This window comes from Pempheris klunzingeri, chromosome 8 (genome assembly GCF_042242105.1).
Source record: "Pempheris klunzingeri isolate RE-2024b chromosome 8, fPemKlu1.hap1, whole genome shotgun sequence".
NCBI classification, from domain to species: domain Eukaryota; kingdom Metazoa; phylum Chordata; class Actinopteri; order Acropomatiformes; family Pempheridae; genus Pempheris; species Pempheris klunzingeri.
This window is the reverse complement of record NC_092019.1, coordinates 27235751-27257542: the sequence shown is the minus strand read 5'-3', so window position 1 is coordinate 27257542 and position 21792 is coordinate 27235751. Positions and strand designations below refer to the sequence as shown.

At 40.8% G+C, this 21792-nt stretch overlaps 1 protein-coding gene across 2 annotated transcripts in view; it reads right to left on the bottom strand.

The window, feature by feature from the left end:
- Positions 1-21792, bottom strand: part of mef2d (myocyte enhancer factor 2d) — a 90330-nt gene that overhangs the window by 42657 nt on the left and 25881 nt on the right. For both annotated transcript variants that reach the window (XM_070835393.1, XM_070835394.1), the window contains exons 2-3: positions 10400-10783; positions 3083-3286 (exon numbers count right to left, since the gene is read on the bottom strand). In XM_070835393.1, coding sequence (XP_070691494.1) covers positions 3083-3286; positions 10400-10453 — 258 coding nt within the window. In that variant the 5' untranslated portion in view covers positions 10454-10783. The remainder of the gene's footprint in view (positions 1-3082; positions 3287-10399; positions 10784-21792) is intronic.

Sequence of the window (21792 nt, the reverse complement as noted above, 5' to 3'; positions counted from 1 at the left end):
CCATGTAGGACACACACACAACTGAGAGGCTCACCAGCCCTGAATATTGTATAAGGTGTTCTCATGGGCCACTGCAGAGCGTGCAAACAGCAAGAGAGGTGGACTTATGCACACACACACACACACGAATACAAGTAAAGTGAGAGAAAGAGACAGAGTGACACACTTGAAAACACAAACACATGTACGCACACAAACAAGGCCGGTGGAGCTTGAGCTAATGTGGCCCGAAGCTGCCCAACGCCCTGTCACATCTCACACACACACACACACACACACACACACACACACACACACACACACACACACACACACACACACACACACACACACACACACACACACACACTTAAAAGCCATCTGCATCTGGAGATACAGCCTACAGAAAGGCTTTACTGACACTCTGCAACAGCCAGAGAGAGAAGGAGAAGAAAAGGAGGAAGGAATGGTCGTGACCGAGTTAATGAGGATATTAGGAGGAAGGAAATAGAGAAACTAGGCTGAAAGGAAGAAAGAAAGTGGCAATCTGTGGCAGTAAACTGTGCCACCTCAGTCTTACCTATTGCACACTCCAATACAAAACTGCAACACTGACACTTTTACTGAAATTTCAGTCCTTATTGCACTTTATCCATTATTGGATTAAATCTCATTGGATGTATTTTGGCTCTGGTCCCCCAAACTTCAAGTCTCTTTTCGTCCCAGGAACTAAATTAGGAACTAAAAGTCCTTTCTGTACATTCTTGTTTCCACTTCCTAAAGAACTGTGAAGGTTAAGGCAATTAGTCCAGTAAGTAATTTGACAAAACAACAGTCATCAAGTTTTGTCAATGAACATTATCGCTATGCAACAGCCATTTCTTAACATTGATATTACTGGAAACCAGAGCCTGGTTTGTGTGAGAATCAAAGCTGTACAAGTAATGCCCACCTTGTGGTATTATGTTTGTTTGACCAATCACTGACACCAGTAAACTCCATGATAGTTCCTGTATAATTGTAATACTCCCACAGCAAGTACTTTTTGGGGGACAGGAACTTAATTTAGCCTGTAAGTTTTCTGGCATGTATGGCATGTATGTATAGCCAAAGTGAAAATGGAACTTTTAGGTTCTGTTGTTTACTTTATATAGATAAGATAACAGTCATTTAAAGAAAACCCAGGACGGTTCGGTTACGTACTTCAACTCCTACATAGGCTCCTGAAAAAGTTGCAGTGGAAGGGGACAAGCACACAATTGATTTCGATGTTTGTGGATGGTTTCAGATGACTTTGAAGAGCATGATGCCTTAAACCAACTGTTAAAGTTTGGAGAATCCTCCCATGAGATGAATCAAACTCAAAGTTTTCTTCCCATAACATATTAGCGTTGATATTTAATTCTGTTTGAATGTTCTCACTTTTTGAGCATAGCTATCACACAGGAGTTTAGGAGCAGCGATTCCTGGGGATGATTTACTACCACTACAATCATTATTTCTCCTCTGTTCCCATTTTAGACGCAATACTAGTTATTGCAACTCGGCCCTGTCTACAGAAATACAAATAATGCATTTAATCCAAAATAATGTGGCTAATTTGCTACGTTTCCCAAACTGAAATTCCTGATAATTAAAAAATACACATGATTCTCAAGGAAACAGATCGGGACTGTTGACTTTTAACTTTGAGTTTCATCTTTCATGCCAGTGCTCATTTATTTGGCCAAAGTCCATTCACAAGCTGGCTATCTCATTTTGGAGACTTTTTCTGCTTTTCTTTGTGTGTTCTTGTTGAAATATGACTTATGGTAATAAATATGCTGTGGTGTCTTCATGTAGACAGTGTTTGTGGTTGACTTATGAACTTATGCAGCAAGGCGTCTAAAAACAAGTGGGAAAAATGATCAAAGCCAAGCTACATTCAGCTTTAAGTCCACTCTCCACATGAAGCCTAAGTGCTGTACTGCAGAGTACGCGGCTCGCTGAGTCTTACCTAACCATCTCGTGTTCAATTTGAGTGGACCATTATGTATAAAAGGGTCAGGAAAGCTTGTGAATGTGTACCGTGTTTGCCTGACAAGCTCCAATGAAGCTCTTTCCCCACAGGGAGGAAAGATGTTAAGACCAAAATGTATTGCTATTACAAAAACATAAAAACGGAGCTAAATGATTGCCCTCACACCTTCTCTCCTAACCTCTTCACTGTCCTCTTCCAGTCAATATGCAAATGAACAGATATTATTTTTCACACTCTCGACAGGTTCTTATTCTATCTAGTGGTCAATTTGAGCACATATGGTTTCAGATTGGTTCCAGGCTTTATACTTTGCCTTGTTGCTGTAGTGGAGGTCTCTGGGTAACCAGTGCAGCCATGAGCAACACTGGACTCAGCAGTCCACTACACTGGACTGGACGAGGCAAGACAAGAATTGACTAAAATACGGTGTACTACAGTCAAGTCAGGTTAGTGCAAGGACCTCAACATTTTCAGTCTTGAAAGGAAATGAAATTCAATTCTGTACATAAATTGATTTAAAAAAATAATAATCAGGAAAAGAGACAAAAATATAATATGCTGCGCAGTGATTTGTAGTTTCTATAGACCCTGTCCAAAGCTACCATAATCAGGTAGAAATCAGTTTCAGTCTGTGAGCTGCTTTTTAAAAATCGTTTTGATAAACACAAGAAAAAACAAAAAAAAAAAAAAGGAAGCCACAGCTGTACAGGACCAGGCTGGACTTTAGTTTGGATATTAGGTCATCCCAGGCCAAAGACATGAAGAAGCACTTCCTTCTCATCTGGCCTTTATAGACTGGACAACACTTAATTAAGTCTGAATGAGTCTGGAGGGGAGATGGGATTAGTTTAGGCTCAGTCTTAAATGATCCAACAGGGCACACAAACAAAGACCAGGATAAACAGTAACCAAGAATACACCAACTTTCTCACATGTAAATATGACAACCTATAAATGAAAACCTTTAAAAAGAGTGTGAAGTGGACTTGGTAAAATCAATGTCACTGTGTCACGTTGACACAATTTGGACCTTTAGAGGAGGGTAAGGACACAGTACTTCCCATAGTTTCACCCATGCTTTACCTCAATGATGTCGGCATTGGTCCGGCTCTCATGCGGCTCATTGTACTCCGTGTATTTCAGGAGGACCTTGTCCATGTCGGTGCTGGCATACTGGAACAGCTTGTTGGAGTGGTTGAAGATGATGAGAGCGATCTCGCAGTCACACAGGACACTCAGCTCGTACGCCTTCTTCATCAGACCGAATTTCCGCTTGGTGAACGTCACCTGGTGTAAGAAGAGGAGAGGAGAGGAAAGGGAGTGGTGGAAAAGAAAAGAATCTAATTTAAAATAAATGACCTACAATCATTTATGTCATTTTCTAGTGCAGCAATCTGCCTTACCCTGTAATGTTTGATAATATTGATACTCATTGCAAGAATATGTCTGAAGCTTCACCTTTGCGCTTAATGCTAGATGGTCTGAGCCCAGTCAGCTTCAATTAGGTTACTGATGTATTCCAAAAGAGATGCTGACAACAGTGGACATGAGTCCATTGATAATACAATGGGTGTCTACATAGGTCCATATAGATAGAAAGACACTGGTGAAAATAAAAGAAATAAATAACACAATAAAAACATTACAGTGTCAACTTGCAGCCAGAATCACAGCCAAATTTTAATATGTGGACATGTTTGACTTTTGACATTGACATGGATGTTTTTGGTTAAAAACTAAATCTGAAAAAGACAAGGCCATAGATTTACAAGAACTGGATTTAAAGCAATAGTTAGACTTGGACTTGTTCACTTTCTTGCCAGAGTTAGCTGAAAAAATTGATAAAATACATGGCTGCCTTTCTAAGGTCTTGCCATCAAACTCACTGGGACTCTCAATCTCAGCTTTGGAAAGAAAGTGATTTAGCTTAGCGGCGTCTGGTTGAGGATGATCTGAAGTAACACCTTTAAGGAATAGTTCAGCATTTTGGGAAATATGTGTTTTTGCTGTTTTATAGCTGAGCATTAAGGCTAATAGAGGGTATTTGGGGTGAAAACTGGATTGTGTATGAAAGCACTCTGTAATTTAGGAAACAGTGTCTACACCTGCCCTCTTTAGAGTCCTCACTTTGTATTTTGGACAAAAACAGAGGCTTTTTTCTTCCCTCCACACACTTATTTCCACCATCACACTCATTCTCCTCATCATTTTCACACTCTTGTGCTCTTTTCCATGCTCTCTTTCTGTCACACACACTCTCTGTTCCACACTCGCCTTCTGTCACATGCTATTTCTCAACATTTCTCACACACAGACACTTGTATGAGCCCCCTCAGTTGAGAACAAGCAGAACAGAACTGGGAGTGCTGCTGAAGCGCAGGGTCTCTTGTTGTCTGCTTTTTGGCTTTAGAAGTGCTTTCCTGCTGTATCCAACTGGTATTTACAGTCTAGGGAGATTTTGCTTGGTTTGGATTAAACACACAGGATTCCACAAACAACAACACACACAGGGAGGAAAAGATTACGACAACAGACAGAAGGAGCTTCAGGTACCGCTACAATATCTCCTGTTTGATATTGCATGTTGGACTTTATAGAAGGTATTAAAAGGGTCCGAAAGGTTTCTTGTGCTGCCCTTCAGGCTACACCAACAATGTCATCAACACATTTTCCGGTAGATGTATCACTGATTGGGGGTTGTGACCTGAAGTGCAACATTGTTGAAAGTTTCAGCAGCTTTCTGCACTACAGTATGTGGTCAAATCCCTGTTCACGTTTCCCTTTACCATAAACAGAAAAGACTGTCAGGGTTCATAGGCCTCTAAACTCTAAATGGCCTGTTTGATTCTTTAAAAAAAAGAATTACATGTTAATAATACTACTGCACTCACTGTCAAACAAATCAAGGTACCAATGATAGAATGATTCTAGTGCTTGTCATTACTACAATGGTTTACCTGCCCTGATACAGACTGAGTTTCTTTGCCTGCAGGCTGCTCTGCCAACAGCAAAGGTTTGAACTGAATGTAACTGAAATGAATTGAATAAGGAAAGGAAGAGAGAAAAAGATAGCAAGGAAAGAGATAAGATCGAGACATGAAGGATGAAAGCCAGACAAGCAGCCATGTGAGCTCTTAAACCTCTCTCTTTCTCACAATCACTTCATTTCTCTTGTTCCCTGTTTCTACAGTTTCCTATGTTTGAGTCTCTCATCCCTTCTTCTCTTTTTCTCTCGTCTTCTTTTGTCTTCATATTTTCTCACCCTCGCTTTCTCTTCCTCTTCTGCTTTCACAGCCTCCCTGTCACCTGCACCCTGCCTCTCCCTCCTTTTGCGATCACTCAATCATTGCTTCCTACTGCCACAAATCAAATTATACCGGGGTCGTATCCCTGGGCAACCAACTCCCCCTCCTGCCTCCCCTCTACCCCCCCCCATTTCTCACCTCATCACACACCGCTACCATCATCTTGCCTCTCTGGCTCCCTCCTTCCTCCCATTTTTATCTCCATCTATCTACATATCCATCTCCCCTTCTCTCCTCCTCTCTCTCAGAGAATGAGCAGATAAATTCTGTGGCGATGTTGAAAAGAGAGGAAATTACGGCTATGTAGGATGACTAGAGTGGTTGGTGATGAAGAGACAAGCCACTGCAAACAACAGCTGCTCTCCTAACACATTATAAGGTCATCCACCAGCCCTGAAAACAAACAATACAACTCCAAACATCCCAATTAAGCCTCTGATATTTTTCCTCTTCTTTTCTTAGAAGAAATGGACAGCGAGGCAGCAACTGTGTCGATCCTGGTGTTTGCCACAAAGGATAAACAAGCTGAAGGTAATTGACATAAAGAACAGAATTGCCAGGTAACCAATGGCAACTGAAGAATACGACATCCAGTGAGGAGAGAAAGAATGAAAGAAAGGGGGCGAGTGGTTTTATTTGTCTGTGTGTGTGTGTGTGTGTGTGTGTGTGTCTTGGCGAGCTTGTGGTTGTGTGGCAGATGGACGAGGAAACCACCACTGACAACCACAGACTCCTTGCTGTATCCTGTAGCTAAAACCCTCTCATTTGCTAGCTTACAGTCTCCCTCCCTCACAATCAGGTCTGAACAGTGAAAACTAGACACTGATCAATAACACAATGCTTTTTGGACCGATTTGTAGGAATTAGTGTTAAAGAATGCACAACTCATGATAAACTGACATAAACTCTGCTCGATGATACAGTCTACCTTTTGAAGGCTGCCTGTCTTCTAGTCTTATTTTTCTCTGAAATCTGACCCAGCTAGCAAATCTTACTGATTTGTTGAATCTGATTTGTTATAGGGAGGGGAGAAATCCAAAGTGAAAGGAAGAGTTTTTCCCAGGTGTGCGTTCCCATCTCAACATTCTTTTAATGATATCCATAATTCAGAAGTAAAATTCTGTCCATTTTCACATAGCCCATGTTAGGTGACTGACAGTGACTGGCATTTCCAGGCTTGGATGGCCATGAAGCTGGTTGAATCATCAGTAAAAAATAACATCTCTGTTCAAAATATGTCTGAAAGAGTTAAAAGATACAAGCCTGTGGACATAAAAATGAGCAAGACGAGTTAGTGATGACTTGCAATGTGCATAAAGAACCACAATCAGCTTAAAATGATGTTACCTGTGCCATGGACTTTCTAAATATTACACCTTGTAGAAAGCTGATAACACAATGTTCAGCATTAATCAGTTCATGTTCAGTTTCCAGGTCAATTTCACATGAATTCAGCAATAGTGCTATGCTATGTTCCCCACTGCAACAACTACGTACTTTCAATTTACTTGACTTCTGATGGTGTTTGGTGTCGCCACCAGCAGAATTCAAAGTCATCAGATGTAAAACTTGTGGTCACAACGAAGCCAGAAAAAAAACGTATAGTAGTGTTATATTATCCTGGAAAAATGATCATTCAGAAAGGTGAACAAGCAGCTCCTCCAACTGCACCTCTATAGAAACACAGGCTTCCTCTAGATAACTCCACAATATTATTGGTTAATGTTGCAATTGTGATAGTTTGAGGAACTATGGCTTTTCCCCATTTGGAATGGTGGTCATCTAAAACTGACCTAGAATCCAGTTTAAATCATCTGGTGTAACCAGTTTTAATTGTGAACTGATTTAAACTGTTAAATGTATAATCAGCAGTGTGATTCCAGTCCTGTATTTTTTTTTTTTATGAAAGAAAGATATATTGTCTATCATTTGTCTATACAGGAAATGAACTAACTTTTAATGCTGAAACCCAAGATTCCTGAAATAACTCCTCACACATTAAGTTCTGCATTCCGCTGGGTTTTAGATTTTATTTATTATTTATAGATTTTATTTGGCACAGGCCTTTTTTCCTCTCACCTCCTCCAGCTAAAAGGGTCAAAGAGTCAATGAACAGTAAACCTGTTCTATTACCTCTGGTGCAAACATTACCCAAAAATAAAAATATATCCGTCCTGCTCCTTGTTATTTCTCATGCATCTTTGTCTACATAGGAAATGTGGTCATGATTCCAGGAGGGGCCCCCACTCTAAATGCTGTTTAGTTTGTGAAGCTTGGGCAACATCTCTGAATCAAAACGTAGGAGGGTGATGGGCTGCAAATCCTTCAAAATTCATTTGATTTCCTTCACTTTTCATTAGCTGAAGCGACACTGAGCAAGTGTATAAAAACCACTTGTTTCTTCACCAGCTTAATGCCCTGTTCCACTTCAAACAAAGACCTGTTCTGAATGTTCCTGATAAAAGAACCAGAAGAATCCAGTGTAAATTGATCTGGATAAAAGTATCGGCTAAACGGAGAGAAAATGCAAATGCTGAGTTTGATTCAATACAGGCATCACATTTTCCACAGTGATTAAGAAACCATTTGCTGCTTGTTAATTGCCAGATCACGGTCAGTGAGTACTCCGGTTCTGACGCTATGCGTTACCACAGAGCACTTCACCTTATTGACAAACTGCTCGACACCTGAAACAACGCTGGCTCCATTAACCAGAGCCTCCCAGACTTGAAATAGGTGTACCCCCATACCCCCCACACTACTTTTTGTCCAATGGTGTACTGATAAATAACACACCATCATACCCTGCTGATCCCCTGCAGGCACCATTTGTTGTCCTTAATGAAAAAAGACTGATGAGGAAACTGAGCGTGATTTTCCAAACCCTACAGCCAGCCCACTCTCACACTGCTCAGGTGTTATTCAGGCAAGCACCTCGTTCCTCTACCTCTACGTCACATCCATTACTCAATCTGTTCAATGGAGCAGAGCCCATTTACCAGTTGACTCATTTCAGATGGATCATTTAGCCTTGTATCCTCTCTGACAATGCCACTGATATAAGTGGAGGGGCTGAAGCGGTTTTTAAAAAGGAGAATGTTGTACTTTTTTGCTCTTTTTCCACTGTAGGGTGGAGGGGGCTGGGCGGTCCAAGAAATCTTATGATTGCTCTGCAGAGTCATGTGATCCTGTTAAAACACAATGCTAATATATTGTTCTGTTGTGGCACTGCTGAAAGAACAGCCACCTTGTTGTTCATGCTACATGCGACGTGAAAAGAGCAAAGATCCCTGTGGGAGTGTGTTATTGCATGAGTTATGCGTGAGTTATAGTTCGTCATCTTAAGAGAACTCCATCATAGAAGAGTGGGAATTAAGCTGCAAGATGAGATCTGAGCATGACAGACTAGAGGACTTTTTAGTTATACAAGGAGTTTAAGCCAGTTAAAGAGTAGATTTCCTGGATGCCTGTCATTTCAAGCTCAACAATGTATGCTATCATGATGAAACCTAAAACTGTCTTTTTATGTAAATGTATTTGTGCTGTTGCACAGTACCGAACTATGTTTGTACATGTTGTCTTAAGGGATTTCTAGTTGTGTATTAATAGCTTATGTCATAGCTGTTGTGGGCCTTCCCAAAAGACTAACTACCAGAAATAGCAGATGAGGACAACAAGAACTGTGATTGGTCAGCTTGGGCTGCTTGTGTTTTCTGATGCCGGTGGTGATTGACAAAACTGGAGGCAACATCAAGCAAGCTGAAGAAGGTAATTATTCAGTTATGAGGCAAGGCAAACCCTCCCATGGTGATAAACAAAAGAAATCTGACTCTGAACAATAAATCAACTGCAGTTAACCCCTTGTAGGAAGTACGAATGCAGTGTCACACACAGCAATGCTGATTTAAGCTTTATAAGCCATGGTTCTTTAACAGGTTGGTGGAGGGGGTTGGTGGTGTGATGTACAGGTGGATGGGGTATATGGTATTCATTCTAATAAGATTAACAGCTAATAAGAGGCCGTGTCTGATGTGTTTGCATCACCTTGGCCACAAAGTTGATGGTGGTAAACTCTTTCAAAGTATTATTCTAATAAATATTTTTTACTATTTGGATGGTTGCGGTGCAACTAAAGTGGAGAATGCACAGTGTTTGGAAGATACACGACAAGATCAACATTGTAGAAGACATTGGCATCAAATATTTTCATGTTCTCTAGATGAGCAATTACTAATATATATACTGTAATTTCCGGACTATAAGCTGCTACTTTTTTCACACGCTTTGAACCCTGCGGCCTAAACAATGATGCGGCAAATTTTTAGATTTCTACGGGCTAACGGCCTCCAGGGGGCGCTCTAGCAGGAAGCGCAAGAGCGAGACCGACAGATGGAAGAGATAATGCGCCAAGGAAGACGTTAGTTTGATTGTGTTTTGAACAGTTATTTTGCGCTTCATGAAGAAGAAGAAAACGACTTCAGTGGTTTTAGTGCGCAGGAGGAAGATGAAGATACCAGTCAATGACTTTTCAGGTAGGATACGGTATTTTTTATTTTTTTAACCAGCCGTGTTACTGCCGTTTTACTGTCATTTTACTGCTGTGTTACAGGCACTGTTCGGAAAAAAGGCATTTATTTAATTAAAAAAATCTTTCTGTGTAAATATCTCATGTTACAACATGGACACTTGCGGCTTATAGACAAGTGCAGACTATATATGTACAATTTTTTTTTTCTTTTTAAATTTAGTGGGTGCGGCTTATATTCAGGTGCGCTCAATAGTCCGGAAATTATGGTACATAAAATGACCTGCTCTTCCAAAGATATAACTGCATATCCACCCCTTATCAATAAAGAATTACTCTGTTAACCATCATTTGCTAGTTTAACTCCTGTTCTCATGGTTCTCTTGTGTCCTGTGTGGAAGCATCAGCATTCATTTTTAATACATGAGTTAATTTAGGTTTTTCTTTTAACTTGTCACATGTATTTGTGTTACTGACGCTGACCACCCCACATCAGACTGCTGATCACAGAGTTAAATCAAGAAGTTCTTACACATTCAGACATTGTTGGCTCACTTTACTGGTGCTAACCTGTCTGTTGCGTTCGTCAGTGATCCTCTGAATCTGAATCTTTTTCCTCCCCATGTTTCCGGTATTGCAATGGGAGAGACAAGGGGGGATCACAAGGTCAGAGGTCACGGATGGTTGTCGTGGTTGTTTGTCCTTGAAATGTCTGGTCTTCTTTTGTTTGTCCTCTCCGTGCACGCTAACTCTGTTGGAAGCAGCTGAGCAGGAAGACTTTAAAAAAAAAAGAGAAAAAAAAAACAAAAAATATGGGGAGAAGGAGGAGAGGAAGAACAGGGTTCAGTCTGCAGTGCCTTCTTCAGATCATGGTCCTGTTTCTGGGCACAGATCATCCACACTCAGGCTGAACTGGGGTCCTCTGCCCTCCCCTTTACCTCAGCTAGTCAGCTCCTGAAAAACAACACAGTGGCATTCATCAGACTGAGAGAAAGACTCTGAACAGGAAAGAGAGGCTTTGTTTCTATACTGTGACCCACTTTAGCCACTACAAACACTGTATTTGCCTTGACCTCTCACATACAGAATACATGATGTAGCAATGTATTTGTGCTACCATCAAATAAGAAGCACATTGGGCTGAAACATGAAGGAAAGGGGGGGTGAGTAGGAGTGTTTGTGGCACTACATGCAGAGCAGAAGGCCTTCAGGGGTCTGTAAGGAGGGAGACTGTGCTGTGTCAGCTTCATTAGAGGCATCACCGCCACATCACTGATCTGCTGGTCGCCAGCGGCAACCGGCTGCTGTCCGGGGCTGCCTAACGCACAGAATGTGATCCCCAAATCGAAGGGAGAGCAGAGAGAAGCCACTGAGTCTGTGTACGTAGATGGAAAATATTCTACATTCAACTACACAAAACACCTGAACACATGAGTCTGAAAAACAACTTCTCATATTTTTTTGTGATGTTTCACACTATCAGGATGAGCCCAGACATGACTGCAAGCCAGATATGAGGGGGCAGTTTGCCACTGATGACAAGTTGGCATTTAATGACAAGTTGGCCTGTACAGTTTTGCGTCCATTAAAAATGTATTCTAAATACATTTCAAATATATAGATATAAATTTCAAAAAGGAGAAAAGCAGAGAACGAAAGCCTGGAGTATTTCCACAAATTCATTCAAACTCATGTATGACTGAGAATGTCCCAGCAGCAGCAGAGAAGAGGACCATTTTAGGCCCCATTTCTACTATTTGTGGTTCAGCTTTAAAAATAGCGCTCTATATATACATACAGACTGTGTGTACACACAGTGCACATAGTACAGCACACATCCACGACAGTGGGAGCCAAGTGGCAGCATTACAGAGCTGGAGCATGTGGAAAGCCATGAGTACAGAAACGACACCAGCTCTCTAGCATTGTTTGCATTCCCTCTACCTGGAAGAGCAGCAGCAGGAGAACGCCCTCTATTTACAACCACTCTTATGAAACAAAAAATGTAGAATAGTCTGTCATGAAGTCTGTCTGTCTGACATTCCTTTTGTGTTGCTGTGGGCGCTGCACTGCATGCTCGTTTAGGGTGGATGCCATTGGCTTTGCTTTGGTGATGAGTTGCTTATATGCACTGATGGGAGAGAGATGAGGGGAGTTGAAGAATAACAGTGTGAGTCATAATTGTTTTGTAAAAGGGCTTGATGAAGAACTAGCTGCAAGAGCCTGGTTTCTACATGGAACATTTACAAGTGAGATGCAGGAGCTGAATACACACAACATCTGTCTAATATTTAGTTCCAGCCCCTTTAGCACAAATATTTTCTAATGTTTAGGTCCTGTGCTACTCTGCATCTCCTCTCTTTTGATTGGCCCAGATTTCAAAAAAGAGAGATGAGTAAAGCATAATGAATTTTACCTGGATCACCTCATTAGAGCACTTCTTGAGAAAAGCAGATGTTCCCAATATGTTGTACATTCATTCATTTTATTCGGCTTCAGATTACACAGAGTAGAAGTACTGGTAACACAAGAGTGTGTTCAAATTCTCTCAATCTTCATTAGCCACTGAGCAAGTCAGGAACTTGCTTCAGTTGCAGTGAAGTTCAAAGACAGTGCATTGTGGGATTTGTCTGTAGGCTGTGGGCTGGTCACACATGAAAAGGCTGCTTAATCTGCCTGGGGTGGTTAAGTCTCGACCTTTTACCCTTTATGCTACCGGAGCTAACTTTCCATGTATGATGTCAGGCAGAATTTGCTCTCACACGGGAAGCAGAGGGCCTTGAGTGTGTCTGCTGCCTCGTTGACCAGACAAAAGCAAGAGAGGATCTGGACAATGAAAAGAGTAAGGGGGAAAATTAGGACTCTACAGCAGACCCAGATTGAATCCAGGGAAATACCTAGAAATATTTATACCTTTTATTCCAAAGGGGGTGAATGACAAGCTCTTTCTTTACCTTTCATATCAGTGGGACTCTGCAGTATGGACATAAAATCACAAACAGCTGCTGAATCCACTACATTTTTACAGTTTTTAAGTATAAATGAAAGAACATTACAGCTGTCCAATTTGATCACTGCTGTGGATAAAGTGGGCAACTCTTTCTCGATGAAGCTAAATCTTATGATGGATTTCCCCCTTCTGATGTGAAATTTTGTTCATGCACATTAGTGTAGGATAAGTAAAAAGCTTCCATCATTTCAGTACATTTCTAGAATGCATCTATTTTGAATTGTCATTTCAAAATCTGACAAATATAAATTTGCAATAACTGTTTGACATGAAAGAGTGCAGGTGAAGTACGACTAATCAGACATATCACTTCAGAAAGATTTTTAAAAAAGGAACCCAGGAAAAGACAACCAACAAAAACCAAACACAGGCAAGAAAATAAAGTGCTTTAACTGCGCATTTGAAATCATATTTAAAAAAAAATAGAAAGACCATTACTGTGTCCACTAGGCTTTAAATAGGGCACATCGGGTCATAGCCTCATGGCAGCCTGCAACAAAAATTAGTCCATAAAAGATCAGTTAGAAAATCGCATCATTATCCCTGACATCTGTTGCTGTTAAGCACTTCAAAGCTTCAGTCTTCTACTACAACGATGCGTGGATAGCCACATGCTGCAAGGGCAATATCATGATTTTGACATTTACCCATGAAGAGAAAGCTAATATAAGGCTGTTTTTTTCAAAAAATAACATGCTTCATAATTATACGCAGTTGCAGCTGGAAGCTTGCAAGTACAACCACTTCTACAACAGTTGGCAAATAGCAATCTTCCCTTGGGCAATCACGGGTTAAGTGCCTTGCTAAAGGGAATGTTACCCTGTTTCCCAGCCGCTCCAGGTGTGTTAACTGGTAACCTTTCTCCTGACAACCTGCCTTGCTGTCCTCTGGGCTAATGTTGCCCTCAATATTACTGATACATCACTAGCAATGTTTCTGCCACAGGCTGAATGTGTCAGGGCCTGCAGGGAAGGCGCGTAGGCCGGTGAGTCATGACACAGAAAATAAACTACTTACATTCCACAAAATGCAGCAGGAGACTGGTGTGTTTGAGTTAGGCAGTATTTGAGTCTACACAGCATTCTCTTGGCTTTTACAAGAAAAGATGTGATGTAACCAGACGTGTGTGTGTCTGACTGACACAGCGTAATATTTGGATTAGACACAAGTGATAATAAGAGCAGAACAAAATCTTAAATAGACTAATATTACACATTTTCCATGGTTTATTTCTATAAATATTTTTATGCCAGGCCTTGACATAAATATATAAATAAATGTACTTTGAGAAACTCTGGTCTAAGGCAAACAAATGCCAAAAAATGTACAGAAAATGTAGCAACATAATATATAATGATGAGGCTTCAGCATGTTATCTAAATATGGTTGCTTGCACACGTGTCTTGTTGTCGCCCTGGTGTGTTAAGTGGCAGCAGAGCAGCCTGGAGCAGAGAGATACCAGTCAGCAGCAGGAGGGAGGAGATGAAGATGATTCTCAGCTGCTGTCCCAGAGGTCTGCTAAGAAATCCTTAACTTTTCCCATTCTGCAACAAAATCTGCCAAGGCTGAGCGTGACCAGCTCCACAGTAGCCCAACTGCGATTACCACAACCTGGTTTAATCTGATCCAGTAGATTTAATGGATGGAGGATAGTGCAAATGCTGCAGATATTGTCTGACACATTGTCTTATTGTGCTTTAATGACACCGTAGCACACTCTTGGCATTCGCTCAATCAGGTAGTCACCTGGAATGGTTTCAATTAACTCGTGTGCCTTGTGAAGTGAATTTGTGGAATTTCTTGCATTCGTCTGAGACCATCAGTTGTGTACAGAGGTAGGATTGGTACATAGTTCTATACAGTGAATAGCTCTATTCAACTATTGTTCTAATCCATATCATGGAAAGAGACACACAACCAAGTACAGAGAAACTACTACAACTACTACTTTAAGACATGAAAGGCAGTGATGAAAAATTTCAAGAATTTATCCTAAAGTACAGTCACAAAAATCATCAAACGCTATGATGAAATCCCAGGACCCCAGGAAAGGAAGACCAAGCTCTGCTGCAGAGGATAAGTTCATTAGAATGTCCAGCCTCAGAAACCACAAATGAACAGCACCTCGGATTAGAGCCACAGAAATGCTTCACAGAGTTCAAGTAGCAGACACATCTCAGCATCAGCTGTTCAAGGAGTCAAAGGATTCAAAGGATTTTTATTGTCAATTTTCCTGTATGTACGAGGACAAACAGAAGAATCAAAATACCGTTTCTCTCTCGCCTTAACAAATATATAAATATATAAATAACAAGTAAAACAAAGACAGAAGATAGAAAAAATATAAAGAATAAATAAGAATCAACCTCTATACAACAGTGGCACTAGTGCAGTGTCGTCCACTTATTTAGATAAGTAGTAGTAGTCTAGAGGAGACTGCTGCAATTCAATCATGAAGGCATGATTCACACAAAGAAGAAACTACTGAGGAAGAACAACAAGAAGAGAACTGCTTGGACCAAGAAACACGATGAATGGACATTAGACCAGAAATCTGTACTTTGGTCTGATGAGTCCAAATGTGAGATTTTTAGTTCCACCCGCCATGTCTTTGTGAGAAGCAGAAAAGGTGAGTAGATGGTGTGATTCCCACCGTGAAGCATGGAGGAGGAGGTGTGATGGTGTGGGGATACTTTGCTGGTGACACTGTTGGTGATTTATTCTAAATTTAAGGCATACTTAACCAGCATGGCTACCACAGCATTCTGCAGAAGCAAGCCATCCCATCTGGTTTGTGCTTAGTGCTACCATCAACACAATGCACAATGACCCCAAGCACACCTCCAGACGGAGGTTGTGGTGTGCTGATCAGTCTCAAGCTTAGGCTTCTCTGAGCAGATTGCACAGAAAGGTAGCGGATAGTAGAGCAGGGCTAGAGCAGACAGGAGCGAGTGATCAACATGACTGTATGCTCCCAAATCACAATATGTTCAAGAAGCTGAAATGTGCACGTACTGGTTAGGGGAACTTGCCAGATAGAGCTAAAACAATTAGTTGATACTTCATTGGTTATTACTAGTTGGGTGACCAAAGATTTAATTCTTTAATTAATCAATTTCATAATTTTTCTGAACAAAACTGCGAAAAGATTAGTGATTTAGCGTGGCTCAATAGTGCAACCTGAATACACAGACATATGGTTTCTTTCTAAATGACAAGAGAGTGCTTGTGTAGGCCTATCTATTTAAAACTGTGCCATTTCTTGTTGTAAGTAAGTGCTCCTCAGCCCTCATCCATCATGTTATCTTTACTTGGGCTAACATTTTTACGCTGTGGCTCTCACTAATATCGAGCTGAAGTTCTGCTGTGCTTCCCTGATGGCCACAGCCGTCAAGTCACTGCAGCTGAGTGTCAGCTCCTGCTCCAGGGCCTGGTCAGCGTTCATCAGTAGTGCCACTGCCACATACAGTATTTGGAAAAAACAGTAGCAGTAGCTTAACATCCACCGTGGTTGGCTTGTCAACCTTGCACACCATTGCAATATTAAAGTTATCGCAACAGTCCTAATTTGGAGTGTTGGTCAGTAATAATTGTTAGCTGTAGCAAGAGTATAGTGCCATATTTTTCTGGTACACCCCACATACATACATTTGCTGCCTAAGCCTGCCACAAGCAACATTCAATGATCATTTGATTTAATTTGAATGTATAAATGATGTGATTTTGTTTCAAGTTGAAAATAGCCCCTAGCATTGTAATTGGGTATCTTAAGTTGGACAACTAGTTTTAAACAGAGAGCCTGCATTACAAAATGTCCATGCTGTCATGACAACATGACATGACATGTTAATGATGCTCTTGAGTTGCATTACATAGCATCAAGGATCTTTTGGAACTTGAGCCATATTAGCCACTGAGGTCACATACAGACAGACAACTGCAACACAGGCGAAAACCCCCTCAATCCTTTAAATGGCAAAAATGTTGAACCTGGCTCCGTTTTTGCAGCAACACAATAGAATGTCATCTGGCAAGGTGCTGCATTGGACGATTAATTACATGTAGAAACATATTCCTGGTAGTGAGTTCCATATTTAAATTTTTTGTGATCAGAGCAACAAAAGCAATGTCTGAGCATCTGTTAATTTTCGGATTTGTTAGCCTTTGCTGCTTCCATTCTGTCTCTTTTGAACACCCCCAACTTGGGGTGCAATAAAAGTGCAATACTAAATTGCTGGAGTAACCCTTTACAGTGTAGATATCTGCATGTAGCGTCCGTCATCATGAGGCTATTACTGCCAAGGTTCATATGTAGTTTGCCAGCACCAAGATGCAGTGTAAGCATGAATAGGGTTTTAGAGGCGAGGGAGGAAGATGGGGTGTTGTATAATGGGCTCTTTCCTCATTGGGGCACAAACAAAACTGCCGATGGGGTCGAGGTTGGAGGGACGGGGGAGTTGGCGTCTAACTGGGCTGCTGAATTCCCTCATCTGATCCGCAAGGCTCAGTTTGCAGCCCAACCTTGAGTGTGTTCTGCCAGCACCAGCTGTGGGATATTTACAGCCTGTTGCTACATGTTCCCAGGCAACCAATGGACATGTGTGTGGCTCCCACCACACTCAGGCTCCAGTCACCAAACATGCGTCTTTGCTATATCAACATAACCCTATGGCTGATTTTATGGCAGAAGCATCTGCAGGGGGAGTGAAAGGGGCATTGTGACAAATAGTGGAGGAGGGGAAGGAGATAGAGGAAGAAGCTGCTGGCCTTTTATCTGAAGCCTGGCTTGTGACTGCGATTGTGCCTGTGCGTGAAAGCAGCCAACCCTGGCAGTGGAATATGATCTAACCCTTCCCCCTCCTCTTTTTAACCAATCATGGTTAAGTCTTTGTAGAGGTAGGGGAGAGAGAGGCTGATGCAGTGCAAGGGCAGCACTTCTGAGGTGGTGTTGGTGGTTTGGGGGATGGGCAGTGAAGAGATCTGTGCCTCTCGGCTTGTGAGTCACACCCACACTACCAGGCTGCTGTCAATACTGCAGCCTAATGAGCACGTACACACAAACTCTCAAACACATACGTAAAAAAGAACAACTGTACACACTCACACAGGAAAAAAAACACACCCACGCAATTGACACAAGGCTCCCTAATTTTCACAGATGTACTCTTTATGCTCACAGCCTATGGCCTGAATACAAGAATACCCTGATGATACCCATCATAAACTCATCTATGTACTTTTCAGTACACAGACACACAAAGATGTCTTTTACCTCAGAAAGCATGTGGAGCAGAGTGGACTTGTTGGCAGGTCACACAATACGTTTAGTGTGGTTTTATTCTATTGTTGAGTCTGAGACTTGCCTGTCACTGCTTCACCAGTGTGGACTATGTGGTTTGACCTGTCAGGTTACATCACTGTCAAAGGTAAACACACTTAACACAAGAGGCACACCCTTCCCTCAAAGTTATGTGGTGATTAGACAATCTAGTAGAACAGTGGGAGGGAGATATTTTAGAGTTAGGAGAAGATTCCTCCTTTTACGATAATTTAATGGCATCAAAGCAGTTCACCTGTAAACTGTTCAGGAACTGATTTAAACCAACCCATGCTAAAAAATAAACTAATAGCACTGTAATAAAATATGCTTATAAGAAAAACATCAGATGAGCTCATTAAGGGTGTTACTACTATCAATTATCATTAGTGTATAAAATGTAATACATGCCCACTACAATTTGACATCTTCAAACGGTTTGTTTTGTCTCCTCCAAACGGCCATTGGTTCCCATTAAGTCTGTACAGTTGTGTAATCCAGAGTAGGACTTCAAATGTAGTTGAACAAATAAAATGTGATTGAATAATGAACTAGAATTATTGCATCTTGGTTGTATGACGCCATAAACCACTTAAGTTGCAGTTTACATCCATGTCGTCAAGTCCAAGATTAGTGTCACAGATTCAGTATTTATCAGTATTCAGAATTACAGGAATTATTCAGCGCCTGAGTTGTGGCGTTGAATAATGGCGAGAGGAGTGTTTTTGCAGAACATTATGATGTGACAGTGAAGTTGACCTTTAATCTTCCGGATATAAAAATCACTTCATTTCATCTTCTTGGACATTTGTATGAAATGTTGTCATAAGTAGCATATGAACCCATTTGAGATATGGCCAAAAACGTGTTTTGAGGCAACAGTGACCTTGACCTTTAACCGCCAAAATCTAATCAATTCATTCTTGGGTTCAAGTGGACATTTGTGCAGCATTTGAAGGAATTCCCTTGAGGCATTCATGAGAATGGGACAGCCAGACTGACAACCCAAAAACACAATACCTCCAGCCATGTCTGTGGCCAGCATAAAAACATCCACAAGTTCTCAGAGCTCAAGATGACATCTTTAAAGGCCCCAAACCCCAAATCATTGAATTTACAATGATATCAAACAGAGAAGGCAGCAAATCCCCACAATTGTTAATAGTTACTTTACGTTGATCAACTGATCTTTTCAGTGCTAAAGCTCACAGCGAAATTGTAAAATATAAAGCAGAAATCACCAGAGATCAACAGAATACATACAAAAATGGCTCTGATTGATTGCCACTTCATTCTATTCCATTAAACCCAAGCACTCAATGTTCATTTTTTGATAAAAACTGCTCACAACTACTAGTTTCTCAACTAGTTGAGAAAAACTAAACTAAACTATCAATTCAGTCAACCCATCTATTGCTTCAATAATTAGTTAATTAATTTACAGAAGAGTATTCAGCAAAACTGTAATTGTTAATAACCGTTTAAGCCACTTAAAAGCAAAAAATGGTTTGTTATTTGGACCCAACATACTCCAAACTCTCAGTCCTGATACTCATTCAGGCTCTGGGAAATTGCAGTGAGCCTTTTTCACTATTTCTTAACCCTTTTATATAATAATTGATTGTATGTGAAATCAGATCCTTAGTAGCAGTCCTAAACTAAGTTAGCTCCAAGTAACAGCATCATCTAATCACAGTAAATTACACACCAACAATTTGGCAAGCCACCCACATTGAGCCTGGGTCTGTTCCAGGTTTCTTTTCGTTAAAGGGGAGTTCTTCCTGCCACTGTTGCTCAATATAATATCTGATGCTGCTCATGTGGGAATTCTTGAATCGTTGGGTCTAGACCTGCTCTTTATGTAAAGCATCTTGAGATAACGCTGTTGTGAATTGGCGCTATATAAATAAAGATTCATTGATTGATTGATTAATACCAACAATTTCATAAAAGTGAAAATTGCTCATACGATACTACTGTATTCATGAAGTATTACTCGTGAAGAACTGAACCATGTTTTCAAACACATACATTTTTGGAATACACGTACAGTGAGTTTTCTAAGACTGTTTGCAGGTTTCCTCACTCAGTTTTTCCCATCATCTTAAATCTGCTGCTGAGCAACAAAGGGTCTATGCCCTCTAGACAAAACACTGCTGACATCAATGTGACACTCGAGGACAAAGGGTGTGCACATTAAGGACAGTGTGCGTACAAAAGGGTGTCATCACCTGTTGAACACGTTCTCATCAGTGAGGCCTCGGACAAGAGCCAGTCAGACAAGATCAAGACAGCAGTCTGACACTTAAATATAGCCTCTTATCACAAGTACTATAAGGTTTATTTTCATGAATGCCGATGAGTGGGAGGAGGGCTGCTGTTTTAGGCACAATACCTGCCTATTTTAAGTGATTTATCCATCATTAACCATGAAATGTGAGGTATGCTGAAGGCACTCGTAAATAATAAGCAGAGAGTCTGGCATACACACTACTGCTTTGAGAGGTGAGCTGCAATCTTTTCAATAGATTAACTCCTGAAGAAAACAGGTCTTTTGCTGGGGACACAGAATGACTGTCACAACTGTTAATACAAATGGTCATCAGAGACATATTTGAATCTGGCCACAGGAGATCAAGCCAGGTTGGCTTTGTTGTTAAGATACCCTTCAAAACAAGCATTGAGCAACTGCTTGAAGACCCACGAGCCCATGCACTCTTCTTCTGAGAGGTCAAAATGAGGCAGGCAACAACAGGTGCATGTAACAATATTATTACCATACTGAGTGATCAACTTGCCTCAGGAAAACTCATTTTCTGTCATCATCTCAAAATTAAATGCTGGTCTCTTGAAGAGACAACAGCAGCCACTCAGAAGATTCATCTTAATATATCTCACATATCTCTAGTTTGTAAAAGTGATATTTTAGTGATGTTTTTTTATGTAAGAACATCAAAATAAGGTAGCTCTAAATGATACGCTCTAGCTCTAAAAAATACCTTTAGGCTACTGACCATGAATAAATACCTTCCCGCTCTTTACCTTCTGTTTGACTCACTTGGCTTTGAAAAAAACAAGATACAGCAGACAAAGTCAAATCAATACATACCTTCGAAGTATTATATGTGTGTGTACTTAAAGGAACACAACATTAAGAAAGAAAAAGAACATGTGTGATGTTATGAGCAGCACAAGAACTCAAGCTATCAACCATATATCTTCACAGCAGAACCTTTGCAATCTAGATCCCCTCATCCCCGCAAATTTCAGCCTGGGGAAGGTGTCAGCACACTGGCTGATGAAGGAGAACAGGCCACACCGTAAGTCGCCTCACACTCCTTGCTATCTACAACACTATCTATGGCCTCCTGAACTGATTAGAGAGCTCAGAAAGCTCTGAACATTTTTGAAATCATCTCTAGCACTTGAGCTTTAATCACGCATATATGTTGAAAAATGTTAGTTCTACCCGGATGAGAGGTAATGTGAACACTTAAAAACATTCATCGAGAATGACATTTTCTCTTAAATGATAATGGTTTTGAGTGAAGTGGCGTTCATATCAATTTAAACAAATTACATCAGAGAACACCCACACAGCTGCAAAATCTCTATTAGTTGCACTTACCGTCAAAG